Source organism: Oreochromis aureus, linkage group 20, assembly GCF_013358895.1.
Source record: "Oreochromis aureus strain Israel breed Guangdong linkage group 20, ZZ_aureus, whole genome shotgun sequence".
In the NCBI taxonomy this organism is placed as follows: domain Eukaryota; kingdom Metazoa; phylum Chordata; class Actinopteri; order Cichliformes; family Cichlidae; genus Oreochromis; species Oreochromis aureus.
In genome coordinates this window covers 8,758,927-8,781,029 of record NC_052961.1, presented here as the reverse complement: position 1 = coordinate 8,781,029, position 22,103 = coordinate 8,758,927, and the positions used below count along the sequence as shown (strand labels likewise).

Genomic DNA, 22,103 nt, shown 5'->3' with positions numbered 1-22,103 from the left:
AGCATAACAGGTGTCTTCTTCCTGTTTTTGCCTTAAGAGTTGGAAGCGGATGGAATGCTTGAAATGTTAAAATAACACTGTAGCTGTGAGCTGTCACCAATAAGCAAACACTTGAGCTTGGTTTCAGTTTAGATTTGTACTGGAATATTTACACAGACCATGCTTTCACACTCCAAAACATGAGTGCAATTAAGTCCAAGTAGTCCAAAGGTAAATATGCATTCATGACTCAAACGCCTCAGTCAACTATTTCTTTTAAAAGCAACTTAATTTAATATATTTTCCTAGTGATGCTCAAAAAAATTACACCATGAGATGAATGGCAGAGAGAAACAAAGCCAGAAGAATGTAATGAAGTAATCTACAGAGGACTTTTTGGAATTGACTCAACATTTGGACTTTGATAAGTGATAGAAACACAAACACTGAAATGCACCCACCCACTTATACACAGAAACATGCATACTATAGAGACAGATACACACACACAACAAACAGATAATTTGATAAAGAAAAAGGCATCAAATGCTACCACGCTACGCTGCAGGAAGCTAATTTTCAATTTCCATGTTAAAAATGTAGCCAGTAAATACGAATGCATTACTAACAACTTGTTTATCTGTGTGTGCAAACTATACACCAGTACAGTATGCTGAAGTTCAGAGTCCACTAACTATTGCTCTCCAGCTTAATGGCCCAACAAGAGACAGACACTCCTGAGTATCTGAAGTGGTGCTAATCAACACATGATTGTTGTGACATTTCTGACTAGCCATTATCTGCAATTTGCTGTAATTCAGTGGAGCTGCGTATGGCTTAATATAAACCTCCCCCCAACTACCAGACAGCATGGCTGATCTCCTTCCAGATGGGGCGTAGGACTTAGCTCTAGACTTCTCCCCCTCCTAATCCTTTTCTTTTTCTTTCCTGTAGTCTTTCTTCCTGATCTCTCATTCTAAACCTCCTCACCGTTTCCTCCTTTTGCTCCCCCCCATTATTCTTCTTCTGTTCTGAAGTGAAACAGCCTGTAGCCTGCGACAGAAAATGTCAAATGCCTTTTCTTCCTCATTACAGAGTTTCCCGAGGCACCCCTTTCCACCAAAAAGCATTCATTTCTCATGCACTTTCACAGTCTTCACCCATGTTCCTACCAACCAAACACAAAGGCAAACATTACTGTCTTAGAGCAGAATTAATATCATATTGCATCTCGCGTACATTTTTTCTAAATAAAGTCATTGCCTTCGCAGCTTTGTTTATGAGTGACTTGCCAGCAGTGACGATTCATCATAACTCAAGCAGAGAAACTAACAGGCCTATCGCGAAGAAAATATATTATTAACATAGGATCAAATGGCCTTTGATTCCACAGGATTGGCAGGGAAGGCTCAAAATAGACTACATGACACACCTTGGTGCAGAATTAATAAAGAAACAGAGACAAAAAAAAAAAAACAGCAGAGAATACTGGATATGAAGCAGATCAAAGAGATGCAGAAAGAAAACGCAAGCCTGACAACTAATCACAAACACACAACAGAGCTTTAGGCTTGTATGTTTGACAGAATATTATTTCACACTGCAGCAAGCATGAATGTGCGCACACGCATACCGCTGCAGTGCAGAAAGGAAGTCAGACCTTTTTCCCAGAGAGACTGGGCGAACCTCTTCCTCCTGTTCCCTTATTCTTAAACACGTACTCAAATGTGGCCAACAACACCTTTCTTTGTTTCTTCTTTGAGATTCCACTAAAAACCCAGATCAAGCATAGTGTTACACCACAATTACACGATGGCACAATTCTGAGATAACTTGGTTCACCTGTCCTCAGATGAACACAGTTAAAAGGAGAATGTCGGCCTCTGTGTCACTCTAAACCCTTTATGGTGAACCTCTCTCGCTTTAAATCTTTAAAGGGAGAAAGAAAATACTCTCTATCCCCATTTCCAAGGCTTGGATGTTAGCTCGTGTATGTGATACGGGTTCACAGTGAGACACCACAACTTCAAACCTTCATCCTTTATAATGGTGGTTATAACTGTGGTTGTAAAGGACAGCAAAAATTCACTCTTGTCAATCAAGTGGCAGAAACAACAGAGTTTCAGGTTAAGATGATTATCTCCAACTTCAGCTTCTGCCAAACCGGCACTGTGACTCTCAGCAATGACACATATCATCATTCTTCAATGTGGAAAAACAGGCTCCAGTTTGAAATACAATACTGCTTAGAAACTCCCCCGAAACCAACAAACAAGTGTGGCTAGTTTTACATTCATGGATAACTGGCAAGGCTCCCTCTAGAGACAAAGGGAAGGCACTGATGGTTTTACATGAGACCGACAGGGTAAACTGAAGCACAGCAAACTGAACTTGAACCTGCTATCTATTAACCAAATGACTTTGTGTACCGGCTTTCACGTTGAGAGTTGCTGCTTCCAAATCCGGGACAAACCTTTGGTTAATTTCACACCGAAAACCAAAAATTGAGTCATGTGTGTTCAGTGAACATTTATGTGCGCTCCGTTTGGGGAATTGTTCCCCTTCACATCAGCAAACCCTGTCCCTTTTCAGGCAAGTACTATAACCCACACAGAAGGAGAGAATAAAGCCTGCTCTACTTTAGCCAGTCTCCCACATAAACCATCCATAGATGAGCAAGAGGAAAACAGAAGGACAGAGGAGATAAAAGGGAGGATGGGGGTGGAGGTGATTTTGACAGAAGGCTGAGAGAAAGGAAGTGCGGGGCCACTTATGCACCCTGCCACCCTGCATCACCAAGCAGCCAATGATGGATGAATAAAGCATATCCCAGTAATAGAAATGACTTTGGGACCGAGCAGGATCATTAGCTGAGTAACAGCAGGCTTTTGGGGAATCGTTAGGGTACATGTATGTGTCTAACTATTTTGTCCTATGTGTTCGTGGTGATTCACTCTCATTCAGTTTAATTTGTCAAGCTGCTCAGCAGCAAACCTACAGGGGACAAGTGCCAAATGTGTTTGACTTTCTAAGGTAGATAAAGGGCTGAGGATTATTACGGATGCAGCAGGTAAATAACAATCTATAAACCATAAACTTCTAACTCAACCCTTTAAAAGCTTTTTTCCATCCACAGCAATGTCATTTAAAGACCATCATGCTGTTTTCTAAGCCTTGTTATGACTCCTGATCATCAGTTCAAACTTGGGATCATGCTGTTATTTGCTGCAGACAAAGCTGCTCATATATTTGCATATCGTGGCAGCGGCACTCGCTGTAGCACGGAGATAAAAACAGACAATAAATCAGTGTAAATAAACAGATGGCTGGAACAAACAGAGCACTAAGAGAACAGAAGGGCTGAGATGGAAGAGAAAACACAGGTATCAAGGACCTGCATAGATTGAGGTTCAACTGTTCTAAATACACCATTTAAGGATAATACTGATGATTTTTCATGGTTTGAATCATTCGCTTTAACAGGTTCTTACAAATTGTAGCTCTTCTATAGGCTTGTTGGATTTCCCTCTTTTTTTAATATTCCCCATTTCTGTGAAATAAACCTGCACAGGACATAAAGCTTGCTTAAGCTTACCAATTATAGTAGTACTGACTTCATCTTCTTTATAAATGCTGAATTATTCTTACCATATTCAAGAAGGTTAAGCGGAAAAATGCAAGACAACAGACACGTATTTTTGATTTTTAGACAACATTGTGTAACTTATCAAGATACTTTTTCCAGTCGCTGACTCAGAGCTAAAATGTTAAAGAGTCCTTGAACAAATCAACAAGGAGCTTTTGAAAGGCAAACTGCTTTTACCTTCAGTGCCACATCATAAATACATAGCTTTAAATACATCACAAATAAATGAATAACAAACTCAAGGTGAAAACTAATAACAAAAAAGAGATTGCTTGGCATATAGAAAAACTGCCTCCAGTGACTAATATGCCTTGACAACATTAGCAAACATAGGAAAACAACTGCAGTCTTCAACACTCGTGTGCTGGAGTTTAAAGGCTGTGGTGAACCACTGCATGATCATCCACCATAAGCAGCTACATGAGAGCATGAGTGATGTAAACTTCCTGTAAGTCAGTGTGTGGTCTCATGGTCACAGAGGAATCCTTCACATCTACGAGCTGACATTCAGTGCATGTGTAACTCACAATAAGGGTAAGTAAGTCATCAACTACATCACTAAAAAAGCCACAGCAGTATTAAAGTCACATAAACCCCGTGTGAGTCTTTGTATGTGAAAGAACTCAAACTGAGCCCTAATCGTTCCAGCAGCCATTCGAGTAACACATGTTGCCATATTTCTTAGATTTCTTTGAGTTTTGTTTGGTTTTCATATGCTGACATCTGTATTTTGCGACATTTTTTAGTGAATGCATATTTGTTGGTTATGGTGCTGTGCTAAAATCTTGAGTCATTCCTCATTTATTTGTTTTATTTTATGTTTTGCTTCCAAGGAACCAGATTTTGTCATTTTTAAAGTGGTCTTGCGGAAAAATTCTCTGTGCTTTCTGGAGGATTTTCAACATTCTTCTTTGGATATTATCTTTTTTTGTTCATTTTAAATCCAGACATTGTACCCAGCCATTAATTTGACCGTTTTTAGAGGATTCAAGCATAAAAAAGCACCAGGGATGAACCAGTGCTGTAACATAGAAAATAACTAATTTAAAATGATATCTTTAAGCACTTTGGTCCTAGCAGTCTGTCACACAAACACATCATTTATTTAGTAGTAGTTTTTTTTTTTCAAAAATAACAGTTTGAGATAAAATAATATTTTTGCACATCTTATTCCTCAAGAGTTTCTAGCTGAAAGCTCAAGTTTTAAATTTCTGGTTCAGATTGTGGTGAGTATGCACAGAGGAGGAAATATGAGCGACAGCAGTGTCTACAGCCATCTGCGAAAAACGGTGGTGGTTCTGTCATGGTTTCAACCTGTGGTGTTGGGGATGAAAACAGCATCATTTATGAGCGTGACAATGATCCTAAACACACTGCCAATGTGGTAAAAGCATACCTGGATAGAAAAACACAAGGGAACATTGCTGGTCAAAGATTGTCCTCCCCAGAGCCCTGACCTCAACACTACTGACGCAGTGAAGAACTATTTCTGAAGACCGAGACTTCACTGTGTTGAAGAATGTACAGTTTTAATATTGAACAATAATGTGAAAACCAAACTCTATTTTTTGAAGTAAATATTGTATTTCCCTGTATGTTTGCAAATATTTCCTGTGCATATCTCCAATTTTGTTCTAGTAAAATATAAAGACATTAAAGGTGATTTCACATTTTTTGCATGGAACTGTAAGTTAGCATACTTTACTTTGAGGACATGGTAAATGGTCTCCTCAGGAAACGGGGCATGTTGTAAAAAACACAACAAATCAATGATGGTAATGAATTAATGACCAGATATAATGAGGCAAGAGATATGCTGTGCTAAGCTAATAAAGGAAAGGGAATTACTGAATCATATATTTTTACAGTATAACTAAAGCTCAAAGCACAGCCAAGAGATCCAGGGCTCCTTCTGTACTATATTACTTTTTGTTGTGAGATTTTTTTTTTTTTTATTCTGAGCGAGGTAACCCCTCCTCCATTTCACAGCGAATAGTAATATTTGCAAATTGAGCTCAAAGATTCGCGATTAGCATAAATCACACATCTCACGTGATTCAGCACATTGTGATCACAAATCTGAAAACAAGAGACCTGCTTTTAAGACAACAGGAACAATTGCGCTTCACTCCAAAGGCTGGAGCCATTTCATACTCTGCTGTTGGGGGTGGAGGGGGTTGGGGTCATGGAGTTCAACAAACGGATGGGTGTCTTTCAAGAAGAATCTGAACTTTATCTATCATTTGTGCATCTGTGCGTGTGTGTGTGTGTGTGTGTGTGTGTGTGTGTGTGTGTGTGTGTGTGTGTGTGTGTACTTTTAGTATGTGTATGTGTTGACTACCCCTGCCAGTGTATGCATGTGTGTTTACTTCTCCACCTGGCTGTACAGCCTGTCAACAGAAGTGTTGAATCAGTGTGAGCTGTGCTTCTCTGCCAGATCCTAAGGAGCCCCCTGACACATGGGCTTTCAGGCAGTCTGGGCACAGAGACAGCAGCAATGCCACTACATAACAGCTCTGCTAAGCCCTGGACCAGTCCAAAGGAAGTCTGATATCATGAAAGCCAGACGAGAGTGACCACTGGCCCTCCCCAGACTAGCTTACAGCAACTTCTTTTTCCAGAGCCAAATTTTGGACCCTTTAAGAACAAGTTCTTTGCTCATGTTTTTACTTTTTTCTTCAGCCAAGAACCCATTTTGCTCACTTAGCAACTCTGTCAGCATGAGATTCATGCGTTCCATTATTAGGCTGTGGTATACAGTTACTTAAGATTATGTCCAAAAAGTCTGCTCATATCAAATCATTGCAGTTTTCTTTTCCCAGAAATGACTTTTTATAAACATGAGAAAGAAAACAGAAGTTGTGAATCCACATCACAGTGACACCAGTTGGGCTACATTCCTTTTTAGTGAATGGATTCACCAGAGACAATGCATGCAATGACTACATCCACTTGAGTGTGATTTTCTGAGATTTTTCAGTGTGATAACTTGACTCGAATCACAATGAGTTATGACACCCCATGGCTGCAGTGCCTTGAAAGCACTTCATTTACAGAACAAACACTAGAAATATGATGACTGGCATTCAAATTATGAGCCTCGACTGATCCTTGATGCTGATACGTTATAGTAATAAAAGGAGATTAAGTCCTCCTCTGTGCAACTCAAATTGGGTAAATGTGGGCCATCCAAGGAGAGAAGCAAAATCTAGTGTTGTATCAGTCATAAACAGAAAAAACATAAGCAAGGGGGCTGAGATTTAAGTAAAGGAAGAAACTGTCGTCTTGAAGTAAAAGTGCCACAGAAGCTTTGCAAAATGTTTGCCAGAACAAGCACCTGTTGGTAACAATACACTGGTGGAACTTTGCAGCACTTCTCACTGTGCCCAACAAATTCAGAATATCTGCATTCCACACATGATCAACATTTGCCCGGAATCAATCAACTCCTCCTGCAGGACACAAATTGACAAAAATGACTGAAAGAAATTGAACAGATCAAGGAATGTTTCAATTACTTTGGATTCATCGTGGAATAAAACTGTAATAACTCAACATCGCTCAGGACTCTCGTTTGTTTTGAGACATGTTCTGCTGGAGTAAAATACTTTCCTGTGACTGGATGGGATGACTGAACAAATGGCACTGACCGAGCAGCTGCTTAAACTTACCCTGGAAAACTGACAGCTAACAGAGCCAAAACCAGTGTCTGTAATCTCAGCAAATGTAATATGCCAGGGAACACAGTGAAAACTAAATACTACAGAAGGTGATAACAAGGACAGGAACTACAAATACCCAGAGGTTATTTGGACAGTGGCAGATTAAAGTTGCAAGCGCATGGTGGGAAATATACAGAACAAGTAGTGATGCCCTAAAGTGAGTATGTGCTAATTTACAAACTATAGCACAACTTAAACTGGAAAAACTGGACTTTTTTAAGCAATCTCTCTTTGAGAGCTTGAGCAACACATTAAAAAAAAACAAAAAACAACTGACTAACTATTGGCTTGAGTGACTGTAACCATCACTACAATGTCAGGATTGCAGAGAGACACGTCCTTCTGCTTACTTTAAACAATGAGTTATGTGCATGTGATCCTTTGAGTCTATTTGCTTGAAGAACAGTGACGGGCAAGCAGCTGCCAAAGAGAGCGAATGTGTGTATCGGTGGGAAGGGGGGTGTATTTGTCGGTGTGTTTGTGCTTGAGCTTTAAAAAAAACCCAAACCTCTCAAACACAGAGAGAGTGTGGGTCCTCTTCTTAGTTCATGGACAAGAATGATTCTGTGATTCGTGAGCCAGATTTGCTTATTAGAAGAAAATAAGAGAACGTCCTCATGAGCAGAATAAATAGTGAGAAGGCAGACTGTCAGAGCGGATGTAATCACCGGTCACTGTTAGCTCGCAAGTACTCTGTGCAAAGGCAAAACATCATGATAGTGCTGCAAGTTAAATATACTGAGCACAGCGTCCTTCTGGTGTCCTCAACTTTCCATAAAGATCAGAGCCTTGGGCAGACGCATTGGCCACGGATGCGTTAGCTGCCTTAACAGGGAAGAGATTGGCCCCGATCAATAACCTGTTAAGGCAGCTAAGATGCAATGCAAGCTAAATTGGCTGGCCTGAGATCCCAACACCTATGAATTCTAATGGGGACAGTCTGGGAACCTCATCTCCACAGAACACGAAATCTCACCAGGGATAGCAAAGGACAGCATACAATGCATTATTAACATAAGAAGATGGGAAAACAGCCACCTCTCCTCTTCCACTCTAGAGCAAAAGCATCTTTAGATAACACAAGAAGTTTCTTCATAATTCTAGTAACAGTTAGAGACAAGTCATTTTTCGGTTCTCTTTCCTGCAAACGATTTGTGGCTCTTAAAATTTTTTTAAATTCTTTTCAGATCTGTGAATGCATAAATGTCTGGGCCTTTTAGAACTGTTTAGTTTGAAAGCAGCTAAAGACTCCTCAAAGATGGGTAAGCCTAACTACTAATGCAAGTTTAATTTATCTATTAATAAAGCTTATCCGTGTTCTAAGAGAAACACATGGTAGTTGTTTTTATTATTCTTGAAAAGGATGATTTAAAAAAAAACAACGACCCAAAAAAAGAACAGAAAAAGAAATGAGGAAGCCTCATGATAAGACATGAAAAACTCACTCCCCCAGTTGTCATGCAGAGGTTTGGCACAAACATCAGGCATCAGTACAGCAGTCCTGAGAGCAGCTGGCTGAGTAGGTAGTTAGTTTGAAGGTGTGTGAAAAGGGCGGTGGGCTTTCTATCCGTTTGATAGGAGATGTTGTCATGGGCACAAGCAGAATGGGCTCAAAATTGATTCTTTGAGGTGGAGTACCACGACTAAACAGCTGAGTGGGCTGCGCTTGCAGAATGAGTATTGACAAAGGCCCACCAATGTGGCCGCATGGCCAAAATGTAAAGTACTACAGCCAACCAGCTCTGAGATTGAGTCTTCCCAACTGATTTATTATCCAAAGTGTAAAGAAAGATCCCACCTGGAGAAACAGAAATACACAGACAGGTAATTCATCCTATTCTTGTCATTACACTTCAAAATAAACTCCTGAGATCAATGAAAGAATAAATCCAAGATAGTCTAAATATTACTGCTACCACACTTTCCTTCAGTATCACTGACAAGATGTACCAATAAATAGGAGAAAACTTGCGGAGGAGAGACTCTGGCAGCAGTCTTTCTATATGATTGCATTTGGTTTGAAAAAGCGACCAAAGGTGGACACCAATTCAAAGGTGCCTTAATTTTTCATTATAATGCACGCTTCCAGACGTATATGCATTCAGCGCACATAAACTGGTTACTTGCAGACATAATTGGAAATCCTGACCGTGCAGTGTGTTTAAAATAGTAAGAGCTGCCTAGATGAACAGCAAGCAGAATCATTTCAGACAGTCAAAACAGGGATCAATACCATTATTGTGATTAATGGTAACATAATCGTTTTCAGTCCCGAGATGATTATTGCTCTTTCTCATCTTATTCGACCTGTTCCTCCCTGTCAAATCCTCCATTTCTTCTCCTGCTATTCTCGCTCAGTCTTACTTTCATGCTCCCTCCTATTGTCTGCACGCCTCCATCTTTGACCCCATTTTCTTTTCTCAACACCTGTTCATCATTTTTTCCCCTCCCCTGTTTAAATCCAATAGCTCCTTCAAAAGAAAATCCTTCTCAGGGAAATTTCCAATGAGCGACATGCCAGCTGCCTCTTCTCTCCGTTCGCATTATTGCCTCTGCTGTAACACCGCGGGGATGGTTCGTACGGACCCAGCCAGAAACAAAGTCCCCAAATAGGCTCTCCACAGACAGCAGTGATTGTGCATCTGGAGGAAACTTGGTTCAATCAACTATCAGATAATTTACCTCCCTATATTCCTCAATCCACATCTGCACCTGCATACTGATTCATAACAGCCTGGTTCTATTTCTGCTTTTAAACAACGTCCTTAGTCGCAGCTTACAGTTGGATAAAAGGGACCATTTCTTAAGTTAATTGGTCTATGGCCAATCTGTCCTTGAACGTATGAGAGTCAGATGGCGCTGCATTTCTGCTAAAAGCACATCGTCTTCATAACCACTTACTGTGTGGCAGCAGCTCACTCCAGCCCTGCTACCTCCTGCTGTTATTTTCTGATACAGGAGGCACAAACACTTCTTATCGTTAAGCTGGTAGCAGCGCTCAGCGCGGCAAAACAATGATATTGTTAACTGGTGACGAGAGAGAAACAGTTAGCTGTTACCACACAAACTGCCTCACCAAAGCTATGCAAGAAGTCACTTATTAATGAATTAATAAAAACGCACAAGCTTAATGTTTTGTGAAAAGAGTTCTTGTAAAAATGAATGAATGCTTTGGTGCAGACTGTAACTGCTTTTAATGCCTTCTCTACACTACCAACGTTAAAAGAATATCTTTCTCAGAGGACACAAAAATAGACAGAATCGTACATTCACAGTGAAAAATATCTTAGATGATTTGTCTTTCTCAGCACAAATAAGTGTTAAAATGATGTAAAAGCTTTATTCATGTAGTGCAGCAAAACAGGTTATCATAACAAATACATGGACAGTTTAGATCCTGACCTCATCTAATAGGAAAAGAGGCTAAAAAGGTAGAGATGCCTCACTGTTGCAAAAAACCCAAGGAAGAGTCAAGTTGAGTAACGGGGGCAACGAGTCTCAAAGGAAAAAACGTGCAAGTTTGTCTGTGTATGTTTCCTCACTGCCGGTTTCCACCAGCAGTAACCTGGAGACACTGCTGCTGCTGACATCGCAGCATGACCACTCAGTGAGTAGAAAGAGGCAGTCTTGGTGAATCAGCACACACACTCATCTCCACTGCCTTTGAACATGGCTGCCAAGTTGTGGCGCCTGCCAATGAAAGGTATGGCTCATATGAAGATGCTATCTTTGTTGCTGGCCAGTTCATTACTGCAATGCGGCTCTACGAACAGGACTGGCAAAGTAGAATGAAGTGGAATCCCAGTTTGCTAAACTTCTCGGGGGAGATTTCTGACATCTGTTGAAGATTACAAGATTTTAAAATTATGCAGAAATCAAAGAATTTAAATAAGTCCTACTATGCAAACTTACACTGTCCCTGTTCTGTCATTTTTTTCTTTCCTTATCATTGAACGAAGGAGGAGAGGAATGCAAGATGATGTAGGCAAAAGTGTACAACGAGACTGTGAGATAGTGCAGAGTTGTGCTTAGGAGGAGCTACTGAAGGAGAGGGCTTCACTAATAACTGAAGGGGCTTCAATACTAAGAGATGGAGGGAAGAAAAGAAGAGGAAGACATGTTCTTCATTCATGGCAAGTGCTGCCATCTGGGGAGTTGAGCGAACCATCATCCCATGTCACTGATTGGTGTAAAGGCAAAAGGTGCAGAAGTTTGGTTACGATTGGGGAATGAGCTGGGATTCCAGCCAGTAGGAGGCCATGATGGGTGGATGTGACTTAAATGTAAAGATGCGTACACTTAAACAAGCATAGAAAAAAACCCAATGAAGCAGAGACCACAGAAACTAAGGGTACCAGTAAAGCTCCTTTTGCACTTGTAATACTGACTGTGTTTTATGGCACTCAGATTGTAAAGAGAAATCGATTACACTTCAAAGTATCTGGGTATGCAAAAACTTTCACCTTCTTTCCAAGGTAGATTCTAGGACAAACCTGGGCTTCACAGTAGACGCACAGAAAAAAAAGCAGCGACTGGAACCGAAGTTACATTTACCATGGGGAGAAGGAGCCGCAGAACCAGACACATGCTGACAGCTCGTCTCAGCTGGGTTAGAGCAGCTTAGTCGAAGCTCTGACTGAACCTGTGAGGGAATCACATTAACACAAACTGTGCGCTTAATGCGCCGCTGTACTTCTGATGGCACAAGTGTGAGATGTGAAACTTGATGTTACACCGGTGAGACAAAAAAGAAAAGAAAGTGAGAGTCCCTACTTTAGACATGAAAAAGGAGCAAATTACCAAGTAAGGCTAACATTGGTAAAGAAATCCAGTTTTCAACAATGTAATGAAAAAAAAAAGACGACTAGAAAACCTCCAGTGATTCGGCAATGGATTCCGAAATCAGGAACATTTAAAATAGTCAAGACTGTTTTCCTGTAAGGGAATCGACAATCTACAAAGCCATTAAATAGATGGAAACAGCTGGAATTACAATAATAATAACTTTAACAGACAAAACACCAAATATTACGAGCTTCTAAGATTTGAGGATTTGGCTCTTTTCTGTGTCATAACAGAAAATTGAATATCTTTCGAATATTTCGGACTGTCCTTTTGTTCAAACGGCACATTTCGAGACATCACAGTTAGTTTATGGAAATAATCACAGGCCGAAAAATAACACCTTGATTCATTCAGGAAAATAACAGAGAATTCAGTCATGAAGATAATTATTGGTTGCAGCGCTAAACATGAGGTTCACTTAGTAAAGGTGCTGGATTCGACATTTGCTCAGCAACAGCCATAGCATCAACTACACGCATGAAGGCACATTTTCAGGTAGTCGTCAAAGCAAATTAAGAATGGAAAGTAAAGCAGGTCATCATATTAACTCACTCCTGGAAAGCACCGAGCATCACAGGTTAGTGATTTATGACAGTGTAAGAAGATCCACGGAAAAAGGGCTAACAGGTGGAATAAAAATCCACTGAAATTATCTCCTACTTAATTATTGAAGTTTATTGTTACAGGATTGCTCATGGCAATGTCTTCAGGGTTCTTCTTTTGGCTCATTAGTTAAAATGGGGGTTACGTGCATTAAAAAGGGCTTTTACATCAAAAACAGCTTCTAAAATCTGCCTGTGAATTCCTTTAGTGTTCAAATCCTCAAGCAAGATACCCGAGGTACTTTAGACAGGCAAGCGTGAGGAAGCTCATTTTACATCACCACTCCCGTATTATTAAGTGGAGTGTGTTTGTACTGAATTACATATTTTGAATACTTCCTTCCTCCCAACCCACACCCACACACACACACACAGACACACCCACACACACACACACACACACACCCACACAGACACAAACAAACAGTCTAGATCACCGGTGTTTTTGATTTACATGAAGAAATTTTTAAAAAACGCTTCTCTGCAACAAAAAGGCTCATGTGGAATCTCAAGATACCCAACTGAACCTTAATTCATCTGTTGAATGAACAAGGAAAAATATTCAAAATCAAGAAAAAAAAAGACTTAATTCTGTTTCCTTTAGAGAAAACGTCTCCTTTATTAACACCTTTATTAAAGGTCCAGCAGAATCATCCCTTGCCTTATTGTAATGTTATACTTGCATTACTTATATGTGGGTATATTTTAACACCACATTTATGACAAGACTTTTTAAGTCTAAAAGAAAAATGTGTTAACTGAGAAAACAATTAACACTTTGAAATGTGACAATCTAAATCTCGCCTTCAGAAAGGTTTCCACGTGCTTTCCTTAGACAGAATTTCATGACACTGTAAAAAGTGAACCGTGGTCTTATCATCATCATTATCCATCTGTGAGACTTTAAAAAAAGAGACAGAAATTTTTCCAAGAGCCTTTTTTTACAGCTTCAGTTACAAACCTGATTTGTAACTCTAAGGTGCTTCAGGACCTGGGAGGTAAATGGCCCATCCATTAAGCTCCATGAGGCAAAAACAAGCAGATCTATGTCTGTTTACAGCATTAATCAATGACCTGCCCACTCACAAGTCTCTAAACTGCGACAGGTAACGGCCATCACTACCTTTCTACTCTCAAACGTCCCCTCAAGGTTACTGCCTTTCTCAGCTCTCAGGATGGGAGCTGCATATTGAGTGCATTGGCTGGGCAGGAGCCAGAGGACCACTAGAGACAAACTTCTGTTTTCTGTCTTGATGGCAGGGGCGAAACATCAACAACTCTCAGCTTTGATGAAAGAACAAAAATGTTATTTGATTTTGAAGCTGCCAAACTGTCGTGGCAGAAAGGCAACATTAATATGATCCAGTAGAAAGGCAATGCAAGATTGTTAAATTAACTCAGGGGATAAGGTGGGTACTAGGAAGAGGAGCGCATAGATGCAAGAAGATTAGGAAGAAAAGTATCAAGGCAAAAGTGAGAATGAACGTAAAAGATTAGATATGGTAAAATATCAGAGGTGATGGGAAATAGCAAAGTGTAATGATAAGCCATAATCGGCTGTGGGGTGAAGATAAGGCGAAGACAAACTAGGCAACAAGAAAAGATGGAAAATTTCCATCAGGTAGACACCTGAAAATGTATTCCTTTTCTAACTTCTTTTACTGTTTGCTCTGCAAGCACAAGGTAAACATGCAATAATGTACTATAACATTTTTTTCACTGAAGGGGACAAAACCTAACCTAAACAACCACAAGATCCACAACTCTGTACTTGCATGTCTCCTCTCCTAACTTTGCAATCTCGTGAGAATGCAAGTTTACAAGAATGCCAGTCGGCTAACATATGATCTGGTCATCAGCCACTAGTCATCCTGGCAGGCAGCGGCCATCAATAATGGATGATGCATGAATTAATCATGGATGAGGGGACAGAGATCTAAACACACAGTGAGGTCCCGTGGGGAACAGAGGAACTGATGGTAAGCAGCCTAGAGCTGAGCAAGTGCAGCTTGAACATCTCTTAAAATGCATTACGTAACACAAGGTCAATAACAAATGCTTGCAACAGTGTAAGTGTTGAGAACTGACCTGATGCAGTAAATTATATATATATGTATGTCTCACCAGTACATCCAAGAATATTAGAATTGATACTTATGTACTGTAATAGAAACCCACTACAAAGCAAATATAGTCGAGTGTGTGTGCAGCATTCTGGCAACTAAAGTAGGTGCATGTGTCTAATTGATCCAATTAGACTCATTCTCACCTTTACAATGCAAGCGAAATGACATCATCTAACCGGGCAAGGTAACCATTAACAAATCCCTTTTAAGTGCCACTATTATGCCTCCATTTACACACCTTCAGTTGGCTAGTTTGTATCCGGTATGTTTTTACACATATAATACAGTGGCATTGATTAAGCATGTATGTGCAGGACAGGAAGAATTATAAACTACTGCTAGTAAGTAGGATAACAACATAAAGACAGAGCCAATAAGTACACTATGAGCAGATCTACTGAACATAATATAACAAATATTTGAATAACAGTGTATATTTACCTTCATGCATTGAACTATGAGTCTCTTAATATGGAACACACAAGCTCAGAATAGTAGATGTGACACTTGTGCAGTGATAAAATGAAGATTATGTGTATCATGTGAGTTCATGCAGAGGCCTGTAACCTTAATGTGCGTTCGTGTCTTATCTTTGAACCATGCAGATGTGGAGAAGATGAGGGAGCATGGTGAAACACAGCATGCCCTTTACAAATGTTGTCTGGCAGGATTTTACTCCAGTAAAGGGGTTGTGTAAATCTGAGTCACCACATGAATGAATGAAAGAATGTGAAGTATGCTGACTGACAATTTAGATCTGCTTAGGCCAACTGAAAATACAAGGCTGACCTGTAAGTCTGCTTCCAAATATAAACCAAACGCACACACACACACTTTAACACAGGCTACCTCCTCATCTCAGTCACACCTGTCCACAGTTCTTATTTTCAGGTTCTTATTTTCAAAAAAGTATTTTAAAAAACACGTCTCAGGTTTATGTGTGTATGTAAAAAGGTCATAGTGATTTAAAATAACATTGGACACACACCTGGTTTCACAGTCTTCAGGCGGACTGGCTCCCGAAAGTGGCGGATGACAGCCAGCGTGTCTCGGTTTGTGAGTCCGCTCACGGGAGTGCCATTAACCTCCAGCAGAACGTCCCCACTGCTTGGAAGCCTCCCGGCGTGACACACCAACGCCTCCGACACTATGTGTCCAAGATAGGGGAACTCTCCCAGCTCAGCGCCACCTCGCACCTCAGCTACAGTGACCAGCTCCCCGGAACCTCCCCACGAGACGGTGCACTCCTGCACTTTACTTGACCAGTGCTTCTTCTTTTTCAGTGTCTTGGACATTGTTGGTAGATGTTGTAAACCTATAGGGAAGTCCAAGAACGATTGTCCTTCAAAGCAACAATCGCTTCAAACCCTAAGACGCAATGACGCACGGAAAAATCATTGCCGATTAGAGAAGTTGATGCTGCTGCCTTGTGCTGTATTCCATCTCAAGGAAAACAACTCTTGTCTTTTGGTTTGTTTGTTTGTTTGCTTGTTGTTTTTCGCTCAGCTGCTCCTAAGAATCAAATATCCTTCCATTGACTTATCAGAGCATCACCTGTCCGCGACTGGAATGTGAGACCAGCTGCGTCAGTGTCGCATTGAAGCGGAAAGTGCTGATTCTGATGCTGGGGCGTCTCGATCCCACACCCCAGTTCACAGCAATGTGCGGTTAATAAACAACAGTGGCTTCCCCCGCACTGTTACACCCCGATATTTGTTACAGAGCAGGATGGAACCGGTGAGTCCAGCAGTTTGCGCGCACCAGTGCCTGTCAGGAAAGCGTGGGAAAAAATAGCATATATCCCACTCTGGACTTCAGGAAACGTCAGCACATTTGACAATACTGACGGAAATAGGTTATTTAAAAAAAATACAGGAAAACGTGAAAAAAAATGGGCTTATACGAGGTTCATCAGCTGCTGAAAAACTCCTCTGTCACTGATAGTTCCTCATCCGAACCTACTGAGGCAACTTCACCCTGCGCACCTGTCCTACTCGCCAGCACTCCTCCATGGTGACATCAGCAAGGCAGTCCTTAGAAACGGGAAAACATACCTGGTCCTCCCCCGAACTGAGCGGTTATCGGTTATCTGATCCTTTCAAAACACAGAAACTCTGCTCGTTGCTCCTCGTCGCGCGCTCTGCGCTCTCTCCTGTTTTTTCCAGAAGCACAGTGGATTTTTTTTTATTCTGAAAACTATGCAGCAGCATGCAACAGACGTGATCCGATTAGGCTTCGCTCCATAACTTTTTTTTAATCGTTTTCCGTGTTGCTTTTATGACGGCAGGCAGTTCTGTCCAATCGGAGATGTGGGAGGCGTTCCCAAAGCGCGTATATTACGCCAATGGTGAATGGCAAGAGGTGGGAGTTCTGTGAGTGGGAATCGTTGGGCTTGTGTTCTCAGTCCGTTGCAAGGCGGAGTTCCCCCACGGGGACGCGTATTTTCACGTAGAACATGCTTGCAGATAGCCAGAGATGGGTAACCTATCTCTGTGTATGACCTTTGGTCTGCTGTTTGGATTTTTTTCTCAAAATTTCTTTGTATTCCTATTGCAAAGTGCAACAGCTTCTGAGTGATTCCTGAATTTTACTCGGTTGCTTTATGTCCGTGAAATGCATTTGGAGATCTGGGACTAGGAAGGTTGTCTGTCGGTTAATCGTAGTAGTGGTTGTTGATTTTTTGCGCGAGTCTGCCCTCTTGTGGTTACCAACAGACTGAGGCTGGCATGTCATTCAAAGCACCAGTTGGTAACATTCACTTGTATAACTATTAGACATTACATTTTAACTAATCTTACACATCCGATGCGAACAATTATATATGAAGAGAGTAAATAAAAATCAGCGTTAACGCATTTGAATATACATTTTATTTAAGCTCACTGATTTTATTTTTACCTGTTTTTAAAGCCCCTTTTTCTTATCTCCCGTACCTGTTATCGACTTTGTCTTTCATATTCTGTCTGATGAAGCAGAGACGCATTTCTTGTATGAGTGACTAACCTGTTTTGGTTGCATTATGTGTGAACATGACTCCTGTTAATGTTATCGTTTCTGGTGCTTTGCTAATAATTAACAGTCAGTCAACTTTCCAGCGCCACTCTCCGGTCAGCGCCCTCACAGGCAGACACACAAAGCCGAGCCTGTATTCTGAAAAGCCGCTGATAACAGCTGTGTTATTATGATTTCTTTTCTCTTTTTTTCCACTGCTGTTAATTTTTATATTATAAGGTCTGTAAATGTTTGTTCACCCGCACAATAGAGCCTCTGGTGTCAGGTAGGAAAACTAATTTGTAACATTTAGACTGTGCCTTGCTCGTTTTTGTTTTGTTTTGTTTTTTCATTTTCAAATGACTTCAAAGTTAATTAGTTTTACTCAACACCGGAATAAAATTCTCGGCTGGCAACCCTTGAATTGCTTTTGTTGATACGGTCTGCAGATTCTCCCACATTTGAGAAATGCGAGCTACTCCTAATGGACGTGGACACAAAATGTAGCAATGACACCTCCCTCTGTCCATCCTGTAAGTTTTAAACATGATAATGATTGCATTGCTATTAGCTGGAAGTTCATTTGCCTTGTATACATGACAACTAGAGCATTTGACCCCTTCCTGATTTCTTAGTTTGTTGCATGTTTGTCACAAAGACAAAGATTACCGGAGCAATTACAAAATGCAGTTTTAAAATGATGGTGTCATTTATCAAGGGGGAAAAGCTATGACAAACAACCTGCCCCTGTGTGAAAAAGTAATTGTGAAATGGTAAAAGCAACAGTGTGTACTTTGAAGTGTTCTGAACCTACTTCTTTCACTTGTTTTGTAGATGAAGAGTCATCAGGCACACTTGCCCTCATTATAATCCCTTCCCTGTTGGCTCTGAGCACAGTGTTAGTGGTGGCTCTGATTTTTTATACTCTATGTAAAAATAAAGAACGACGACACAGGACTTCACCTCATTTTAAAAATGGTAGGGACCGCAGTAACCATATGTCAGTTTATTAAAACAGCGGGAAATCCTTTAAAAATCCAACATTTTTTCTGTTTGAGCGTCTCATAGTAATGTCAAGTGCTTATTTACTTATATTTGCTCTTGTATCAGGCCAGCAGATTGTATCCCTGTCTACAGCTTCTGTAGGTCCTCCAAAGGTCCCGGCAGCTTTAGATCCCTGGGAAATCCCAGAAGAGTGTGTTCTTGAGGGACTAGAGTTTTGGCAGACTGGTTGCTATGGCCCCATTTGTAAAGGTCTGCTGAAGAAGAAAGGTGGAGCCTCTTCTGTCGTGGTGGTTAAGTGCCTTCGAGGTACTGTATGAATCTGTTATAAAGCAAGGGTCATCACTGGAGTTAAGCTTGTCCAGTTTTTATTCTATTGATTTAATTCCATACAGATGCCTCTGGCAACCCCGAAGCTAAAGAATTTGTTGAGTGGCTCCTCTTCTGTGCTTCAGTGTGTAAACATGAATATGTGGTGCAGATGCTGCACTGTCAGACCAAACGTCTACCCATGTACCTGGTTTTAGATGCCTACAACCCAGGGAATCTCCTTCACTTCCTCTGGACACTTAGAAATGTAAGTGATCCAAACCTTCTACCGTTTCAGTGGCAAAGGCAATCTTCAGTTATTGAATGTAGTGCAATGACGAGGACTTATTTTTAACTGTAGAACAATTCAAGCACTGCAGATCCCTTGCAAAACTTCTCTGAGAGGTCAGTGTTTTTGGTGGCAAAACAGATTGCGGCTGGCCTGGTGAGTCACTTTTTTTAAGACTTTTTTTTAGACCAATTATTCCCAACAAACAACTGGAATAAAACGAGTTCATTTTAGATGTCATGCCCACAGCAGATGACATTCTGCCATTTCTTCCCCCAAGATGCTAGGGAAAGTGTTGTTTATCTTGAATCTTGAATAACTGTTGCAACAAAAAGATTGACGTGTTTAGCTGTAATTGGATCCTCCTCCAGGATTACCTGATGTCAGAGCACAGGCTGGTGCATGGCAATGTTGCTGCCAGAAACATCTTAATTGGCCCAGGCCTCTCGGCTCGAGTATCTGGCCTGGGTGTGGCATTTGAAGGACGCAAAATGGATTCAGCAATTAGACAGAGGGCAGCAAAGGTGCCTCTGAAATGGCAGGCTCCAGAGCGGATTATGATGCTGCTCAGTATCGACAGAAGCGACGTGTAAGGGCAGAGTTATGGCTAAGGAAACAAAACACAAAGACACTTGATATATATATATATTTTATTATTCACATTTTTTGTCTTTGCTCTTGTATGTGCATTACATGCTTTAAAAATCATGTTTCTATGAGTCACAGTGTTTTGTTTTGTTCCCCCCGCACACCAGGTGGTCATTTGGAATCCTACTATATGAACTGATCACTTTAGGTAAAGCATTGTCATCTTATCTGCCAAAGTTTTATAGTACATTTCCATCTTATCTTAATCCAAATGTACTAATTACTACAATCAAACCATTAACAACATTACAGAGCCAATAAAAAAATGCTTTTTCCCATATCTCAGGATCCCCTCCATACCCTGAGCTGGAGCCTTCAACAGTGCTTCCAAAGCTACAGGCGTCTTATCGAATGAAGAGACCAAAGAACTGCGGGGGACTTTTGTACGTGTAATTCACCTAAAAGCAAGCAATAGACAGGGACGTATGAACAAATCTATATGCAGTATATATATGTACATGCATTAAATACAGTATAGTGAAAGTCAAAGTCAATTCAAACTCACAAAAGCTGCATTACGATTTAAACAGCACTTATTAAAAAGTCCCTGCAATGAGGATGATTTAAAGATGCAGTTTGATGTTTTGGGATTTGATAATAATTCAGATGACAAGACTGACACTCGTCTTTTCAAGTTTAATATAAAACTGCTGCAAGAAGCTATCAGGCTTGTCTAAGAACCAGCACCTCTAAAGCTCACTAATTAACTTGTCATATGTCATTTATTGATTTGGATTATAAACATAAATTTTAAAACTTCAAAGGTGCTGGTAGCCAGATTTCATTGCCTCTGGGCAGAATCTGGCTCAGTGTTTACCTCTAACTTCAAAAGTCTTTGTGACAGGCTACCCAGGATTGTGATTGGTTAGCTTCCTATGATAAGCAGCCATGACAGAGATACTGATTTGCTTGTGAAACAGATGAAACGCAGATGAATTCTAAACGTCTCCATATGTATTTAGGTATGACCTGATGAAGTACTGTTGGATGTGGAGCTACAAAGAGCGACCAGCATTTTCAGCCATCATCAAGCTGTTGGAGTCCTCGCTGCACATTGCTGATACAACACCAATTTGTATTTCTGAGGTCATTGACATATCGGAGTATAAGAGAATGGCAGGACTGATCGAATAGACCCACGCTCATGCGCCACTTTATCGGGCACACTTTTTTTGGGGTACACAACAACAAGTGCTTGATGCAAATATCTAATTAGCTAATCACATGGTAGCAACTCATTAAATTTAGGCATATAAGAAATGGTCAAGATGTCTTTCTGAAATTCAGACCAGAAGAAGAATCAGAAGAAACTTTCAAATTTTGACTTTAAATATGACATGGTTTCCAAATGAGCTGGTTTGAGTGTTTTAGATACTGCTGACCTACTAGGATTTTTCTATTTTACTAGAAAAATAAGGAGCAAATATCCAGTGAGGGTGAAAATGCCTTACTGATGAGGCCAGAGGATAGGTTGCTTTGAGATGATAAGAAAACAGCAGTAACTCAAATAAACTATTAGCACAGCCAAGGTATGCTGTGAAGGCATAATACACCAAACCCTGAAGTCAATGAGCTATAGCAGCAGAAGACCACACCAGGTGCCACTCCTGTCAGCTAAGAACAGGAAACTGAGGCTATAGTCTCTTCAAACTTTTACAACAGAAGATGGAAAACTGTTGCCTGTTTGATAAGTGTCATGTTTGCTGCAACATTTAAATGGTAGGGTCAGAATTTAGTAAAAAAGCTTGAAAGTGTGGATCCATCCTGTCTTGTATCAACTGTATAGCCTGCTGGTGATGTAATGGTGTAGGGTATATTTTCTTGGAACACTTTCAGCTCCTTAGTACCAGCATCATTTAAATGCCACCTGAGTATTGTTGTTAACCATGTCGATCCCTCTATGACTACAGTGTGCCTTGTCTTCTGATGGCTGCAATGCTGAAA

At 40.6% G+C, this 22,103-nt stretch overlaps 2 protein-coding genes across 4 annotated transcripts in view; one reads left to right on the top strand and one right to left on the bottom strand.

Annotated features, from left to right (window-relative positions):
- The window catches only part of magi3a (membrane associated guanylate kinase, WW and PDZ domain containing 3a), a 111,061-nt gene extending 93,886 nt beyond the window's left edge, over nt 1-17,175 (bottom strand). The window contains exon 1 of the mRNA XM_031741949.2: nt 15,909-17,175. Within this exon, the coding sequence (XP_031597809.2) occupies nt 15,909-16,215 (307 nt within the window). The 5' untranslated portion in view covers nt 16,216-17,175. The remainder of the gene's footprint in view (nt 1-15,908) is intronic.
- An 857-nt stretch (nt 17,176-18,032) lies between these two features.
- si:ch73-206d17.1 (tyrosine-protein kinase STYK1) lies at nt 18,033-21,837 on the top strand. Of its 3 annotated transcripts, none has more exons than XM_039603939.1 (10): nt 18,033-18,197; nt 18,361-18,444; nt 18,746-18,889; nt 19,049-19,222; nt 19,309-19,490; nt 19,584-19,667; nt 19,883-20,100; nt 20,267-20,307; nt 20,446-20,542; nt 21,122-21,837. In XM_039603939.1, the coding sequence occupies exons 2-10, from the start codon at nt 18,396-18,398 to the stop codon at nt 21,291-21,293; spliced, it is 1,161 nt and encodes a 386-aa protein (XP_039459873.1). In that variant the 5' UTR covers nt 18,033-18,197; nt 18,361-18,395; the 3' UTR covers nt 21,294-21,837. The 3 variants fall into 3 exon arrangements, with proteins under 3 accessions (XP_039459873.1, XP_031597793.2, XP_039459874.1); XM_031741933.2 differs by having other exon boundaries at nt 18,034-18,197; nt 19,022-19,222; XM_039603940.1 differs by lacking the exon at nt 19,584-19,667 and having other exon boundaries at nt 18,034-18,197; nt 19,022-19,222.
- The last annotated feature ends 266 nt before the right edge of the window (nt 21,838-22,103 follow it).